General features: G+C 32.5%; 1 protein-coding gene across 6 annotated transcripts in view; it reads left to right on the top strand.

Annotated features, from left to right (window-relative positions):
- LOC120419708 (YTH domain-containing family protein 3-like) overlaps positions 1-18,500 on the top strand; it is a 38,091-nt gene extending 19,591 nt beyond the window's left edge. For 3 of the 6 annotated variants that reach the window (XM_039582495.2, XM_052709667.1, XM_052709668.1), the window contains 3 exons: positions 6,529-8,419; positions 8,482-8,885; positions 13,872-18,500. In XM_039582495.2, the coding sequence (XP_039438429.1) occupies positions 6,529-8,419; positions 8,482-8,873 (2,283 nt within the window). In that variant the 3' untranslated portion in view covers positions 8,874-8,885; positions 13,872-18,500. Of the gene's footprint in view, positions 1-6,528; positions 8,420-8,481; positions 8,896-13,871 lie in introns of all 6 variants that reach the window. The other 3 variants (XM_052709665.1, XM_052709666.1, XM_052709664.1) reach the window with 3 other exon arrangements.
- The last annotated feature ends 335 nt before the right edge of the window (positions 18,501-18,835 follow it).

Genomic DNA, 18,835 nt, shown 5'->3' with positions numbered 1-18,835 from the left:
ATTTTTTTTTATTTTAGAATTTTTGAATTAAAATATTTAAGAAATCTAAAAATGCTAGTATTTTTAATCTTAGAATTTTTAAATTTAAGGATTTGAAAATATTAGATTTTTTTATTGTAGAATATTAGATTTTTTTATTTTATAATTTTAGAGGCTTCGAAAATGTTAGATTTTACAGGCTTACCCCGACAAACTTCGTTCTGCCTATTTTTCGTCTTTTGACGTTTTAGGGTTTTTTTCTTATTCAGCCTCCTGTGATCAAAATTTAATTTAAGAGCGAGTTTTTCACCGATGTGAAACAGGTCGTATCGAGGTGCTCCGATTTGGATGAAACTTTCAGGGTTTGTTTGTCTATACATGAGATGAACTCATGCCAAATATGAGCCCTCTACGACAAAGGGAAGTGGGGTAAAACGGCCTTTGAAGTTTGAGGTCGAAAAAACATAAAAAATCTTAAAATTGCTCGCATTTCCGTAAAACTTCATCAATTCCGACTCTCTTAGATGCATTCGAAAGGTCTTTTGAAGCACTTCAAAATGAGCCATAGACATCCAGGATTGGTTTGACTTTTTCTCTTAGCTTTTGCAAATTACTGTCAAAAATGGATTTTTTTAAAACCTTAATATCTTTTTGCAACAGCCTCCAACACCCATACTCCCATAGGTCAAAAGATAGGTAATTTCATGCACTATAAGCCTACGGTATTAACTTTTTGGCCAATCACAGTTTTTCTCATAGTTTTTCGATTTTTCTAGAACAAACATTTTACAACGTTAGTTTTCTCCCTGTAGGCCAAGAAGACGGCACTTTTTGGTCTCAATTTTGTTATATTCGGAATCCTCGGACAATTTCACATAAGTTAGAAGTATTGGAGTTGTAAATTTGATTGGAAAAATCACCATTTAGAATGAATTAAAATATTTTTTAACAATTTTTTGGATTAGGGGTAAAACAGGTTTTCGCCTACTTGATACAGCATTTGACGTTTTGATCACAGGGTAAATAAGATCTATTTCTTTTTTCAAAAATGTTTTATTTAATTATTTTTTAAATCAAAATTACAACTCCAATACTTCTAACTTACGTGAAATTGTCCGAGGATTCCGAATATGACAAAATTGAGACCAAAAAGTGCCATCTTCTTGGCCTACAGGGCAAAAACTAACGTTGTAAAATGTTTGTTCTAGAAAAATAGTAAAACTATGAGAAAAACTGCGATTGGCCAAAAAGTTAATACCGTAGGCTTATAGTCCATGAAATTCCCTAACTTTTGACCTATGGGAGTATGGGTGTTGGAGGTTGTTGCCAAAAGTTATTGTACGCAAACTTCGGTGGGGAACTTGCCAAAAAAGTAAAACAACTTTCGAAGAAAAACTATACGGCTTTGACTTGGGCCATTTATTCAAAGAAAAAAGCGAAACGTGATTTTTGGCAGAGGTTCCTCCTCGATGTATTCTTGCGAGCGTTGTCGAATACAGACTAAAACTGATGAGCCGCAGCTCCCTATCGGCTACCCGATCGATCGTGCTGACGATCGTCGGCGGAAATGCAAAAGATCGCAGAGAGCGATAAGAGATTGATTGAGAGAACGCAACAATTCATGATTACATTAGAACAGTCCAAAAAATCTTATATCTAGGGTAACAAATTCAATCTTCAGCAGTAGGTCTCCAACATGGTTTTAAAAAAATCCATTTTTAACAGTAATTTGCAAAAGCTATGAGTAAAAGTCAAACCAATCCTGGATGTCTATAGCACATTTTTAAGGGCTTCAAAAGACCATTCGAATGCATCTAAGAGAGTTGGAATTGATGAAGTTTTAAGGAAACGCGAGCAATTTAAAGATTTTTCATGTGTTTTGGACCTCAAACTTCAATGCCCGTTTTAACCCACTTCCCTTTGTCGTAGAGGGCTCATATTTGACATGAGTTCATCTCAAGTATAGACAAACAAACCCTGAAAGTTTCATCCAAATTGGAGCACCTCGATACGACCTCTAGAACAAACCGAGCAGAATCTACAAATACTGCCTCTTAACGTAACTTTCCCCATATAATCTGCAAATTTCCGGAATCGGTTCCAGAGTGGCCAAAGTTGTCACTTTTTTGCGTAAGAACCTTCCTTGGACTTATACGAACTCAACGCAACAAAGAGCACCTCGATCCGACGCTCCGTATTGAACTGATTTGCGTTCGAACAAAACCGTCGAAATTTTTTATATATACTATAGGATGTAACAAAAATGATCTTTCGAAAAAATGCCAAACTTTGAAGGTCTGTACCGAGCTCCAGGATGCTCCAAATTTCAAAGTTATTTATACCAAAAGATGCGCAAGGATCTGGCCTACACGCCAATGATGTTGAAAATAAAAACTACAGTGCTCAAAATGTCTCAAAAAATGACATTTTTGAAAAAATCTTTTTTTACGGGTTAAATCCCATTTAAAATTGAAAGGCGGAGCGCCAGCTCCTGTACGTCCAATCAAGCTCATATTTTGGATTTGGGCTTAGAATGCCCACCGGAACAAACCCTTGAATGCCCGCCAAAAAGTCATTTTTGTTTCACTCTAATATATACAGCAGTTCCATATGAAAGTTAAAGAAAAAAAAATAAAGGTGCTTCGATTTGGCTCAAAATTTTTCTGGGGGTTCCTTGGCCAAAATAATTAGACCCGTATTTTTTTGTTTGGCCTTAAGGTGGCCTACGCCGTGTTAGGGTGGTCTGAAAAATTGCCTTTTGCGTCAATTTTCACAAAAACCACTTTTTTCAAAAAATCATGACTTCGCTCCATTTTAACCGATTTTAGGTGTCTTGGGCGCAAATGAAAGATGATAAGTTTGACTTCCAAAAAAAATAATGTGGAGTTTCAAAAATGTAGCCTAACATTTGAAAAAGTCTTATGAAAACATCAAATGCCGTTTTGACGGTGTCTGGACCAAAGAGCTTATACCTGAAAATATCTTTAACGGATTCCTCGGACAATTTTACATAATATATCAAAAATTGGGAAGGTTAATTAACAGGATTCAGAGATATGACTTTTTGAAAATAAAATCCGGGTTTTTCGACGCGCCGCCACGCGCAAAAACGGGAAATTGACGAAACCGGCAAAAAATCAACTTTTTCACTAAAACTGCGATAACTCGAAAATTTCAGCGATGACCTATACATGTTAGGGTACCAAAGTTTTTGTAATTGAAATACGCAACTGGTCAAAGTCAAACTAAAAAGTGACGAACTGTCACTTTTTATACGGCGCTCACGCACACTATCAAAACAAACGTTTGTGTGTCAAACTTAAAAGTGACCCCGTTCGTTAGACAACAGTTGGTGTCAAACCACCGGGGTTTGAGTGTATTGTACATCTTTTTGAATTTCGGAATTTAGATGTTACATGTTTTTTTTGAAGCATAGCATTTTTAATTCAAAATGTTTGAGAATCAAGAATTTTTTAATCTTAGAATTTTTAAAATTTTACGATTTAAAAAAATGGTTTTAAGAATTTTTTATTGTAGAAATTCTCAATTTTTGAAATTTAGACTTTTAAAACCGTAAAATTTAGGACTTTTAAAATCTAAGAATTTTTAATATTTGCTTTTAAATCAACTTTTTTTAAATGTTGGATGTTGCTTAGATGTTGTTTAAAATGTATTTTGGATGCATAAAATTTTTAAATACAGTCCAGATTCGATTATCCGAAGGCCGCGGAAAAATTTCACTTCGGATAATCGAATCATGAAAAAACAAATTTTCGTTGCTTAATTTTTTATTGTTGGGCTTAATGTATGACCCCTAAACTACGTTAAAGTGATTTAAAACTTTTTAATTCAAGATGGCGATTAATATGGCGATGTTGAAATATTGAAAAAATGCATTTATTATTTAAAAGACAATCAACTATTCAAATTTTACTAAAATGGGGTAGCAGAACTCGAATTTAATGTTTAAAACAAGGAAAAGAAAAAAAAAATGTTCGTGATTCGATTATTCGAAGTCCCATACAAACCTTCGGATAATCGAACTTCGGATAATCGAGGCTTCGGATAACCGAGTCTGGATTGTAAGAATATTTTAGAATGTATAAATCTTTGAATTTTTAAATTTTTAAATCTCATAATTTTATATTTTTCAAATCTAAAATTTTGAAAAATTTTGGATTCAAGGAGCTTTGAAATCTTTGATCTTTCGAATTTTTGACTTTTAATAAATTTTTTAGAATATTTGATTCTCAAAATCAATGTTGAAATATTATAATCTTAAAATTTTAAAAAGTATATACTTTCGAAATCTTTGAAATAAAAAAAAAAAAATAGAATTTGTTTATTTTCTTGATTCGTCGATTTCTTGGTCGTCTTGAATTTCCCGAAAAGTGTCCACGTGGTTTATGGATGACCTCGTCAGTTTTTCAGAAATTTTTAATTTTCGGTGATGAAATATTGGAAATATACACTTTTGTTTTCGTTTTACGGAGCAAGGTGGGGGACGCGGCCTCAAGTCAGTCCAAGTCCGGTTTCTTGTGGAAAAAAGGGTAGTGGCCGAACTAGTATTGCATACCAAATGAACACCACCGGAAGATATAGGGGATCGGGAGGGGGAAGGTGAAAGAAAATTAGTGTAGGTGTGAGTAGTAAGAACTTGGATGACTTGAGCAGTTACGTTAATCTAACTTTAAAACTGAATAAAGGAAATATGAAATTATGATTCAATCAAAAACTAATTTGAAATTTATACAAAAGGAATCTGTAATGTATTTTAAATTTAAAGGAAATCAAATATATCTACTGGAAAATAAAAGATGAAAACTATTTTGTCACGGGAACATAAATCTCGAGGCCTTTATTCTGGCCCCCCTTCTGTCGCGTCCGTCAGTAGTCTTGTCTGTCGTACATTACAACTAGAAGCAGATCTGCCTATGAAATAGTACACTTTAACTAATTAAACCAATTTAACTAATCATTTGTGCCCAATTATTCATTTCAGGAAAGCTAAGCAACTTGAATCAACAACCTCAACTAAACTGTCTGAAAGTAACTTAAATCTCAAATCCTCGAAATTTTAATTACAAATCCAAACATTCCTTTACCTAATTCTTAAACCTGTTTTGCTGCTTCCAAAAACAATAAACATTATTGAAACGTTCATATTTTACAAGCTAAACACTTGTTGTTAAGACGACTAATTCATGCCTTACATTTCATTAGGGCACACAAGCTTTGCAAACAAGAGTGTATCCCTATCATACTTTATGTAAACTGTCATTTGAGTGAAAGAGATACACTCCTGTTCACAAAACCAATGTGTCCCTTTGAAATGTTAGGCTCCATTTGATCGTCAAAACTCCAGTAGATCCTCGATTCGCAAAAATGGTCGATACAACCCTAATCCGAAAACCGTTAGTTCAACAGATTAACGAATTTTGTCCGATATCATTTCATTATTGATTGATCGAGACTCTATGGATTTTTTGACAATTCTGAATGGTTATTATTAGACCACATAAATTGAAATCAGAGATTCTGATAGCATTACTTAACTCGCTTACACATAGATAGAGTCTGGAACTATTAAACAACCTAAAGTTACAAAAAAAAACTAACTATTCTGAGTGCCTTGCAAAAAAACTCAATTATCAAAATACCAAATCCTAACCTAACACCCACTTTAAAAAAAAGAAAAAAAAATCTCAATGCATAGAAGAGGCCTCTTTTACTGTTGTGCGTAAGCGTTGCTTTGCTTTATGGATTTCTACCTAAGCTAACGATGTATCAAAAAGATTTAAACCTGTTCCTACCAGAACAAACAAGAATATTGAGATGCAAATAAAAAAAAATCAATATCTTGTAATTTTACATAGTATAATAGTTGTGATTTCTATCAACACAAGTATATAAATATAAAATAAATGTGTGATATATATCAACATCGGAAACCATCTTGGCAAATAGCCCTGAAACGACGGCAACGTGTGGCTCCTCTCCAGGGATATTGGAAATATACACTTGGTATTTTAATAGGCTATCAAACATTCCATTTGATGTGGAAGAAAGAAAATAAAAATAACGGTTTTAACTCTACAGCTCGCTTTTTACAAATTTTGAATTTTGATCCACAGATTGAAAAAAATAGCACAAACATAAGGAATTGTTTCTTTCAGATATTTTATTCTGTAGATTTTTAACAGTCAAACAAAATGTCAAATCACTACTTTTGACATAGGAAAAAAATTAATCCGCATATAAAAATCGCAAAAAAAGTGAAGAAAATTCCCTGTTTGCTGCGCGCAGTTTTACACGCACAATCACATCACTGAAATGATTAGGTGCGCTAAAGTGGGAAATGGAAGTAATTTGTAATTGTAGAAGGTATTGTTTTGATTCGCAGCTGTTGTGGATAGACCTGGAACACCGCAAAACGGGGATTCTCATTATATTTTTTTCATTTCCAAATTCTCAAAGAAATCAAACAATTTCTCTGTATCTTAAGGTAAAACGGGACGCCAGTTCTTAGAAAACTTCTCTTCTTTGCAGAATGTCGAACAAGGAATGCAGGGAATGGGCCTCGGTGGCCGAGGCGACCGCGACGTCGGCAACCATCACGGCAACTCGTCCTCGGCCCACGGTCGCGGCGGCGGTGCCCTATCCAAATCAGACCAACATCACCAGCAACAGAAGGAAGCTCCCAAAAAGATGACCTGGGCGTCGATCGCGTCGCAGCCGGCTAAACCGCAAGTGAACACCACGAGTACCACGGTGAAGAAGAAGGGAATGGCCCCACCGCCGATGGTTCCGGGCAAGCACAACATGGACATCGGAACGTGGGACTCCCCGTCCAAGAATGGGCCCGGGGCCGCGATGGTCCCGACGCCGACGCCACCTCCGATCGTACCGCCGCCGGTGATCGAACCGTCGCCGTTGGCCGAACCTCCGGCACCGGTTAAGGGGGCGAACCCGATGGGTGGCAATCACCATCCGCAGCAGCAGCAGCAGCAGCAGGCGCATCATCATCAGCAACAACAGCAGTATCAGCAACATCATCAGCATCAACAACAACAGCAACAGCAAAACATGGGACCACCTCCGGGAGCGCAAAACACCCGTTGGCCAACGATTGGCCAAGCGCAGAATCCGCCTCCGGCACCATCGCAACAGCAGAACCAATCCGGCGGAATGATGACTCATCCGCCGCAGCAGCAGCAGCCGCGTCAAGATCATCGTCCGTATCACCAACAACAACATCAGCAGGGTGGTCCGCAAAACAACCGAAACAACTACTCGGGGCCACCTCCGTCGTACCATCATCAGCAGCAGCAACCGCCTTCGATGCAACAACAACAGCCACCGCCGCAGCATCCTCGCCAGAGCCAGAATCATCACGGAGGACCACCTCCGGCGCCGGTGCATCATCAGCAGGCCGAACGCGGATCGTACCAACAACCGCCTCCGCAGGCACCTCCGCACCGACAGCCGCAAGCTCCTCCTCCCCAGCAGCAGGATCAAGTGGACCGCGTCCGTGGAAACGGACCAAGCTATCACGACAACCCGCCGGTTCAACCGGCAGCACCGCAGGCGCAACAAGCGCCGCCAGTTGTGCAGCCACCGCCGCCAGCACGCTCACCGACTCCGAGCGCAGCGGTGGCCGCGGAGGTTGCCCCGGCACCCGTCGTCATCAACCAGCTGCAGAGCAAGAACAACTACAATCCGCCCACGTGCGACATGCTCGACACGGCCCACCTGGCCCGGTTCTTCGTGATCAAGTCCTACTCGGAGGACGACATCCACCGCAGCATCAAGTACGAGATCTGGTGCTCGACCGAACACGGCAACCAGCGGCTCGATCAGGCGTACCGCGAGCGCGAAGAAAAGGGCGGCATGGTCTATCTGTTCTTCTCCGTCAACGGGTCCGGTCACTTTTGCGGGATCGCCCAAATGATGACGGCCGTCGACTACAACTCGATCTCGAGCGTTTGGTCGCAGGACAAGTGGAAGGGCACCTTCAAGGTGCGCTGGATCTACGTCAAGGACGTCCCGAACGGCCAGCTGCGCCACGTCAAGCTGGAAAACAACGAGAACAAACCCATCACGAACTCGCGCGACACGCAGGAGGTGCCGAACGCCAAGGGCCTGCAAGCGCTCAAGATCATCCACTCGTACAAGCACACGATGTCGATCTTTGACGACTTTATCCACTACGAGCAGCGCCAGCTGGAGGAGGACACCAAGAAGCACGAACCGCCGGCACCGCAGTACGGCCGGGATGGTGGAAGCGGCGGCGGTCGATCGTACGGGGATCGTGGTGGCAGCTACGGAAGCGGTGGCTACAACAAGTACAACGATCGCGATGGAGGTGGCGACGGGTACAACTCGCGCGGTTACGAAGCGCGAAGCTACCAGAGCAGCGGCTACAACAAGGGCAGTTATGGTAAGTGAAGCTGGGAAATCAACCACAATGATCACCCTCTAACAAAAACCCACTTTTTCCAGGAGGTTACAACAACCGTGGCGGCAGCCAGTACGGTGATCGTGACCGGGGTGGCTACCAGAGCTACGATCGTCGCAACAACAACAACAGCGGAAATGGAAGCAACAGCGGGGACGATCGGGACGGCAACAACTACTCGGATCGTCACGATGGTGGCGGTGGCGGAGGTGGATACCAGCGAAGCTATGGTCGGCCCAATCGGGACTACAACTATGGGCGGGACGAGAATCGTGGGCGGAACGAGTTCCGCAGTGGTGACGATGGGTACAGATCGCGTGGACCGCCGCCTGCGGCGGTTGGTTCGGAGGGTGAGAGTGGTAATTCGGTGGCTGCGGACAATAATGGCGGTGGCTATCGGAGCGCATCGCGTGACCATTATCGGGCTGGGAACTGAGGCGGATTGGAGGTGGGTTTAGGTATTTGTTTGATTGACTTGTTAACGATTGTTTACGTTCTTTGTTGACTTTTTTACAGGTACAAGCGGAAACTTTGGACTGTTTTATAAAATGATGTGTTTTTCATTTTGAACTGTGACTTAAATTTCGGTTGTGAACCCTTATTTAGAGAAAATATATTTCGCCTTTGTAAAGGTTTAATGATGAAAAAAATACATTTTTCGGTTGGAAGAAATGATTTACAAATATGGAAGCTCATCCTGCGGTTTATTTTTAATTACCGGCTTTGAAAGCAGAAGTACTACAAGTACATTTTCCCAGAAATCTTAGCAAACTTTTTGGGAAATTTGGGACAAATGCCGCAAAGTTTCCCGTGATGTAATACCACTTTAAGACATTTAGCTATAAGCTTTCAACCAAGCCCTAACTTCTGCTGGTGACCTATAAAAGCGTTGGTGTCTTAGGAAATGTTGTTAAGCTACTTATTTCAAGAAATATGAATTTTTAAAATGTTTAATTTTTTAATTTCTTAAATTTTTAATCTTTTTTAAATTTTTTAAATTTTAAAATGTTTAAATTTATTTTTTTTAAATTTATTTTTTTTAAATTTTTTTTTATTTTTTAATTTTTTTTTTATTTTTTCAAATTTTTTAAATTTTTAAATTTTTTAAATCTTTTAAATTTCTTAATTTTTTTAAATTTTTTATTTTTTTTAAATTTTTTAATTTTTTTTTAATTTTTTATTTTTTTTTAATTTTTTATATTTTTTAAACTTTTTTAATTTTTTTTTAAATTTTTTAATTTTTTTAAATTTTTTAATTTTTTTTAATTTTTTAAATTTTTTAAATTTTTTAAATTTTTTAAGATTTTTAAATTTTTTAATTTTTTAAATATTTTAAATATTTTAAATTTTTTTAATTTTTCAAATTTTTAAACATTTTAAAATTATTTTTTTAAATTTAATTTTTTTAAATTTTTTAAATTTTTTAAATTTTTTAAATTTTTTAAATTTTTTAAATTTTTTAAATTTTTTAAATTTTTTAAATTTTTTAAATTTTTTAAATTTTTTAAATTTTTTAAATTTTTTAAATTTTTTAATTTTTTTAATTTTTTTAATTTTTTTAAATTTTTTAAATTTTTTAAATTTTTTAAATTTTTTAAATTTTTTAAATTTTTTTAAATTTTTTAAATTTTTTAAATTTTTTTAAATTTTTTAAATTTTTTAAATTTTTTAAATTTTTTAAATTTTTTAAATTTTTTAAATTTTTTAAATTTTTTAAATTTTTTAAATTTTTTAAATTTTTTAAATTTTTTAAATTTTTTAAATTTTTTAAATTTTTTAAATTTTTTTAATTTTTTAAATTTTTTAAATTTTTTAAATTTTTGAAATTTTTAAAATTTTTGAAATTTTTGAAATTTTTGAAATTTTTGAAATTTTTGAAATTTTTGAAATTTTTGAAATTTTTGAAATTTTTGAAATTTTTGAAATTTTTGAAATTTTTGAAATTTTTGAAGTTTTTGAAATTTTTCAAATTTTTTAATTTTTTTAAATTTTTTAAATTTTTAAAATTTTTTAAATTTTTTGAATTTTTTAAATTTTTTAAATTTTTTAAATTTTTTAATTTTTTTAAATTTTTTAAATTTTTTAAATTTTTTAAATTTTTTAAATTTTTTAAATTTTTTAAATTTTTTAAATTTTTTAAATTTTTTAAATTTTTTAAATTTTTTAAATTTTTTAAATTTTTTAAATTTTTTAAATTTTTTAAATTTTTTAAATTTTTTAAATTTTTTAAATTTTTTAAATTTTTTAAATTTTTTAAATTTTTTAAATTTTTTAAATTTTTTAAATTTTTTAAATTTTTTAAATTTTTTAAATTTTTTAAATTTTTTAAATTTTTTAAATTTTTTAAATTTTTTAAATTTTTTAAATTTTTTAAATTTTTTAAATTTTTTAAATTTTTTAAATTTTTTAAATTTTTTAAATTTTTTAAATTTTTTAAATTTTTTAAATTTTTTAAATTTTTTAAATTTTTTAAATTTTTTAAATTTTTGAAATTTTTGAAATTTTTGAAATTTTTGAAATTTTTGAAATTTTTGAAATTTTTGAAATTTTTTAAATTTTTTAAATTTTTGAAATATTTTAAATTTTTTAAATTTTTTAAATTTTTTAAATTTTTTAGATTTTTTAAATTTTTTAAATTTTTTAAATTTTTCAAATTTTTTAAATTTTTTAAATTTTTTAAATTTTTTAAATTTTTTAAATTTTTTAAATTTTTCAAATTTTTAAAATTTTTTGAATTTTTTAAATTTTTTAAATTTTTTAAATTTTTTAAATTTTTTAAATTTTTTAAATTTTTTAAATTTTTTAAATTTTTTAAATTTTTTAAATTTTTTAAATTTTTTAAATTTTTTAAATTTTTGAAATTTTTGAAATTTTTGAAATTTTTGAAATTTTTGAAATTTTTGAAATTTTTGAAATTTTTGAAATTTTTGAAATTTTTGAAATTTTTGAAATTTTTGAAATTTTTGAAATTTTTGAAATTTTTGAAATTTTTGAAATTTTTGAAATTTTTCAAATTTTTTAAATTTTTTAAATTTTTTAAATTTTTTAAATTTTTTAAATTTTTTAAATTTTTTAAATTTTTTAAATTTTTTAAATTTTTTAAATTTTTTAAATTTTTCAAATTTTTTAAATTTTTTAAATTTTTAAAAAATTTTAAATTTTTAAAAATTTTAAATTTTTTAAATTTTTTAAATTTTTTAAATTTTTTAAATTTTTTCAATTTTTTCAATTTTTTAAATTTTTTAAATTTTTAATTTTTTTTTAATTTTTTAAATTTTTTATTTTTTTTTTAATTTTTTGTAAATTTATAATTTTTTTAATTTTTTTAATTTTTATATTTTTTTTTATTTTTATGCAATCATTAGTGTTCAAAATATGAAAGTATCAAAGAGATTTTTTTTTTCGCCGAAAAAAAACTTTTTGCGGTGCTGTACATTAAATTTTCACAAAAAATGTAAATATTTTTTTATCAATTTCAGACATGCTAAATATGACATAAACTTTGAAAAATATTCGCAACGGCCTAATTTTTTAAATTTTTATTTTTTTTTAATTTTTAAAGTTTGAATTTTTTATTTTTTTTTTTAATTTTTTTAATTTGCAAATTTGACTTGCTTCGACGTTTGCCACCAGCGCTGGAGATGCACTAAGAAATAATCAAACTTTCTCGAACCAAGTTGTAGTGAACATTTATATAGTTTACGAGCAATTCCATGTCAAATAGGGAATCGGTTGTTCCCGACCCTCTCCGATTTCAATGAAACTTTGTAGACATGTTATCCTAGGCATATATAAGCCATTTTTGTGTATATGGAGCCAGTTACACTCGATAATGACATTTGAGAAGGGCGTAAGTGTTTTAAATATTTTTGTATTTCGTAATTTAAATATTTCTGTATCTCGAAGCCGTTGCATCGTATCAAAATGTGGTCAAAGACAAACTTGTAGGAAATTTGACGGGCTTTCCGAAAAAAATACACTGAAACAAAAATACACGCCACTTTTATGAGATTTTTTGATTTTTAAGTTTAAAAGTCAAATTTGACGGTGAGCCCACGATTTTTTTTCGTTGAAAATTTTTGTGAAAATAGCCTAAGATGTTACAAAAAGACTCACGAAAAATGCAGGATGGAGCAATTCACCTAAAAAATTACAAAAAATCATTTACTGAAACTATTTTTTTGAAAAGTGCTCTAAACGTCAAAATTTTCAAAAACCGAACTCGAGAGTCGATTCTCCAGACAATTTTACATAAAAGTCTCCATATTGACCATGGTCCTAAGTCCAATCTTTGTGAAGTTACAGCGGTTTTTAAAATAAAAAATGTTAAAAAATAGGTTTTTTGATGGTTTTTGGCAATTTCTATATGACAGACTTGATTTTTCAGTCTCGAAAGTATTTTTACCGGAAAGCTCGTCCAATTTCCCATAAGTTTGTCTTTGGCCACATTTCAATTGGATGTATAGGCTTACAGATATAAGCTAATTACATTGCTCATAACTGAAAACATAATATTTTTTCAGTGTAGTATAGTAACCTGGATAGTTAATTAGCTTATACCTTATACATACATTTGAAATGTGGTCAAAGACAAACTTATGGGAAATTGGACGAGCTCTCCGGTAAAAATATTTTCGAGATTGAAAAAAAAAAAAAATCTGTCATATAGAAATTGCCAAAAACTATCAAAAAACCTATTTTTTCAACATTTTTATTTTTAAAACCGCTGTAACTTCACAAGGATTGGACTTAGGACCATGGTCAATATGGAGACTTTTATGTAAAATTGTCTGGAGAATCGACTCTCGAGTTCGGTTTTTGAAAATTTTGACGTTTAGAGCACTTTTAAAAAAAAAACAGTTTCAGTAAATGATTTTTGTAATTTTTTGGGTGAATTGCTCCATCCTGCATTTTTCGTGAGTCTTTTTGTAACATCTTAGGCTATTTTCACAAAAATTTTGAACGAAAAAAAATCGTGGGCTCACCGTCAAATTTGACTTTTAAACTTAAAAATCAAAAAATCTCATAAAAGTGGCGTGTATTTTTGTTTCAGTGTATTTTTTTCGGAAAGCCCGTCAAATTTCCTACAAGTTTGTCTTTGACCACATTTTGATACGATGCAATGGCTTCGAGATACAGAAATATTTAAATTACGAAATACAAAAATATTTAAAACACTTACGCCCTTCTCAAATGTCATTATCGAGTGTAACTGGCTCCATATACACAAAAATGGCTTATATATGCCTAGGATAACATGTCTACAAAGTTTCATTGAAATCGGAGAGGGCCAAGAAAAAAGAACCTGAAAAATCGTGTTTTGGGCTGGAATTGCTCTTACTAGTCTTACTAAAATATAATTACTAAACATTTCTTTCCCTCTCTTTCTTTCCTGACGCGTATGTGTGCCGAACTTTTATATTCTCCCCATAAGAAATAAGCTTCTCGATGCATCCGTCGCTTGCAGGTCACTCCATCACCAGCAGCCGCAGCCGCAGGACTCACAGCGGCGGTCGCCAGCAACAGCGCGTCGCATCCACTTTTAACCACATGAACGATTTACTAAGCAACTGCTACTACAACAACTACTACAACTACGATAACTTCTATAAAATATGAATACCTATCATTAGTGATGATGCTGCAGAGAAAACAAAACAACAACAGAAAAAAGGCAGAGTTACAAACGCTAGTTAGGCTAGAAGAGAAAAAGAAGGAAGAAGATTCATAGGGTTAAGATTGAAAATCGAGACGATTGGTAGGCAACCGCGGAAGAGATAAATTTTGAAAATTTAATATATATATAAAATATTTAACATAACCGTTAAGAGTGTGCTCTTTTAACAGGCAAACACAACAATTATGTCTTGTTGAAATATTATTGAAGAAAGTAAAGTAAAGTAAAACACAGATATATGCGAGAAGGTTCACCCTAAACAGAACTTCATTTTCTACGTTAACATAAAGTATAAAGAAGAAAAACCTAAACAATTGAAAGGGGAGGAAAAAAAGTGCTGCCGTTAGTTACAATGATGAACCTTACCCTTAATCCAACAGACAATTCAAAATATCAATGCACCGATTTCTACTTTTTCGTTTCTTTGTGTTTGCCAACAAAACAAGCAGCAAAAAAAAAACAGAGACAAAAAAAAAAGTGTGCGCGATTCTCTAAAATGGGGGACGGAAACTCGGATCGCTCTCGGATTTGCGCCCTGCTGGACGGGGTGTGGCCGCCGGCAGAGCGCGTCGCCGTCGTCAAGTGCTTTCGGAAGACCTACACAACAGAGTGCTGCCGCAACTGCCACAACACAACAGACAATTACGGAAGTTACGTGGGAGTGTGTGAACAAACTTTTCCAAAGACCAACATGTGTGCGTGTGTGTGAAACAAGCGCGTCGACTGAAAGCAGAGTATCCTTTTTTTTATTAAAAACAATACTAAGAAATGAGAAAATGAGAAACAAAAACCATAAAGACACAAACAAATTGCCAAGTATTACGTAGTTCAAGTAACTTTTTAAAAAATGCCATTTTCCATTTAGTTTTTCGTACGTTTCGTTGAATTTTTTAACCTTTACTGCGTTGTCTCTCCAGAGTTGAGGAAGAAGAAAAAGTGCGCGCGCGCGCAAATCACACACGAAAAGACACATTTTTTCAACTCTAAACAGTGGAACTTTAAACAAAGCGAAGAATCAAGCTAAAAAAAATGAACACTTTGACAAGTGGAAACCTATTTGTGATATTCCAAACACACGCGCGTTCGAATGGGAGAAAGCAAGCAAGGAAGGAAGAAAGTGCGCGAGTGATCTGAATCGTCGCGGAGGTTTGTGCGTGATTGCGATGGTCCGGTTTTAAATCCCCCAGGAGAGGAAAGGAGAGGAGGAGGTTCCTCAAGGTCCCAATCCACCCCGCCCAGCCACAGAAGCAGCGAAATCAAAAGCAGCAAGTTTGACGACAGCGATAACATTATCGTCATCGTCAGCGATCATTTCATCGGCGATAAAGCAGCGTTGACGGTTTACGAAAATTTATCAAAATCAAGGTTGTTAGAAATAAAATTATCAAGGTTCGATAATCTATCGTTGTTGACTAAAACCAATCAAATTGTGTTGAACATTCAAGCTTCTTCTTAGTCATTTTTTTTGATAATTTAATAAGTTTCAAATTCAAAATACTAAAAAAATCAAAAAATACCGTAGTTTGATACCCATATTGCAAATTATAAAAAAAATAGTATTTTCGAGAAAATACGGTATTTTGTAAAAATTTCAGTATTTCATTCACAAAACTCTAAAACAGTAAAAATACTTGCAAAATTTTGAATCGTTTGGTACCCATATTGTGAATTAATTTTTTTTAGTATTTGCCAAAAAATACGAGATTTTGTGAAAATTTTAGAATTTCAATCAAAAAACTCTAAAACAGTGAAAATGCATGCACCATTTCGAATCGTTTGATACCCCGAATATTGCGAATGATAAAAATATGAGTATTTTCGAGAAAATACAGTATTTTGTGAAAACTTTAGTATTTAATTCAAAAAACATTTAGAATTATTTTCAGTTTATTGGACTTCTTCTTCAATTAAAATTTTGAAAAAAAAATTTTTTTTTGCCTTTTATTTTTTGGACCGATTTTGAAGGGAGCGAAATAAACTTCAATAAATATTTGCAGCGGCCTTATGTTGTTTTGTGCTGAACCGATGTTAAAAATTTTCAAAAAATTGGGCTTCGTTTGACACCCAAATGGCAAATTTGAGTATTTCGAAAAAAAATAACATTTTACGGTACGGTACGGTATTTTTAAATTTCGAGTAATTTAAACATAAAAACCCTGCAAATTTTGTTTTTTTTTTCCAAAATTCTGGTATTGATCAAAAAATATCCCCTTTGGAAAATAATGTTAAGTTTGTATTCGTTGCAAGTTATGAAAAAATGAGTTAAAAAGCGATTGTGAAAACAGCTGCAAACGTTTAACAATCCAGCCTTCGCTTGAAACCTTTATTAATATTTAATGAATAATTGTCTATATTTTCAGACATTTTTTTTATAAAAAATAATTTGATGTTTCGAGTATTTTGTGCAAAAAAATATGATAAAATCCATGCTAAATCCATGGATTCGATTGGCTCCAATTTTGGTAATGAGGAAAATGCAAAGTATTTTAAAACAAAGGTTTTTTAGAAAATTTCAATATTTAGTCATAATATTTGAGTAATTAGCATAAAATACGGTATTTTGTAAAATTAAAAAAAAAAAAAAAAAAAAAAAACATTGAAAATTGGTATTTTGTGGATTCAGCTTCGTTCTTGAGAATCATGCAAACTTTGGCTACCTTACATTGAAAATTACCTTGATGTATAATATTGTTTTACAATAAAATGTAAAATATGATTATTAATCATCACAATTGTTAAATTTCGAGCTCAAAATCGGGCTTTGACTCTAATTTTGCAAATATGAATAAAAAGTATTTAGCGCCTTTATGAAAATTTCCGCATTTCGCTTCGCTTGGGGACGGTGATTTTAGCGGATTGCAGACTGGATTTCGTCATGTATATTTGATGATTTTCCTAGGAGTTGATTTTAAACCCAATTCCATCTAAATTGGATCCTCAACACGATTTGAAAGGAATGTTTTTATATTTTATTTTGAAAATAGTCATGGTAAAACCAAATCAAGACTGAAAGTTGTTTTTACTGTTTTATTGTATATTCGTTCTAATAATTTAATTTAAATTAAATTAAATTTCGTAAAAAAAAATTCGAAGAAATAACCGAGGATCGATGACGATAACGATAATATCATCGTTGATCACTAGACGATGAAATTAGCGGTGGTAATTTTATCTTTTCACAACGTTTTCAAAACAAAAACAAACTTGCTGCAGTGAACGGAGAAGTTGTGGTGGTTTCATTTATTACTTTTCTTTTTAACCTCGTGTTTTAAACTGCATATTTCAAGGTGTAACGTCGATGAAATAAAACAAAGAGAGACTTTCTAAATACTTTTGTGGTAGCCTAAGATTTATTACGTAAAACAGTTACAATGAAATGAAAGAAATGCTGACTAGTATAAAATAAACGCGACTATGAGTTCAAAATATCCTACGGAGCAAACGTAAAATTGAAGTACTAGAATCACTATCAATGTTAGCAAAACACACCCACTCTGAAAGTTAGGGAAAATCACAATTTAAAAAAACAATTACATGAAATCAAACGTCACTAGAGAAAAAAAAATAAAACAATGTATAACACCACTCATTACAAGTTAGAACAAAGTGTGAGAAGAAGAAGAAAAAAAAAATAACTAAATGGATTTGCAAACTCGAGTTAAGCAAAAGTAGCTTTTGTGCTGACATGAGAATAACAAATTTCAACTTCATTTCATTAATCCTCACCGAAACATACACATTTTCCCCATCGTCGTCGTCGTCGTCGTCGTCCCAAAGTAGTGTAATTGCTGTCTAAGGGCATCCAGCACACACACCCACATACAAAACATTTAAAACAATTAGCAGCGCGACGACGCGTAACGAAAAAGTCTGTCAAACAGGAAGAAGAAAGTTAGGTGAGGCGCGAATTAAACAAATAAAATAAAGATTCGTTTGCATTAAAGAATACAAAACAAGCAAACGTCAAGAAATGGTTATAACTACTTTACGTTTATTGTTTGAAAAAACGAAACAAGTAAAAATACAAATAAAAAAAAAACACGATGATATCTTATAACAAACACAACTTTAGTGATGATGATATAATGAAATAAAGAAACAAGAAAAAAGGACAAAAATAACACTGAAATACAAAAACACACTAATAATAATTACAGAACTAATTGATAACAGATGAAATGATGACGGCGAAGCAAAGTTAAAAGCGAAGCGATGATTGAAATGATTATGATGATGATGGCGATGAAGATGATTAGATTATACTTGAGAGACAGCGAGAGAAAGAGCGAGAGAGTGTGTACATAGGTAAGGAACACTCACCCAACACAAATTGATGAATCCGACGAGGAGCAAAAGAAATATAAGGCATATTGATAATAAAACAAACGGTTTATATTTTTTTATTCGGTTTTGAAGAATCCGTTACAAACACGATTTTGTAAGGTTTTGTCTTATGTCTGATGCTTTGAAAAGAAGTGGTCCAAAATTGGTTTGTTTCGGTTTAGGTTGTCCAAAAATTTTTTTAAACTATTATAATTTCCATAATAGGACGCTGCGATTATTTTTCTAAATTCATGTCAAAATTTATGTCCTTTTTAAATGTTGGTTCATTAAATCAACAATAATTTTTTCTCAAAAACTTCAACATTTCTCCAAAAGTTGACGTACAGTCTACTGAAAACAATTTATATAACTGTTTACAGTATTAGGTCAAATCAAAT

This window comes from Culex pipiens, chromosome 3, assembly GCF_016801865.2.
Source record: "Culex pipiens pallens isolate TS chromosome 3, TS_CPP_V2, whole genome shotgun sequence".
NCBI lineage: Eukaryota > Metazoa > Arthropoda > Insecta > Diptera > Culicidae > Culex > Culex pipiens.
The sequence above is the reverse complement of the archived record's forward strand: the minus strand, read 5'-3'. Positions and strand labels throughout refer to the sequence as shown.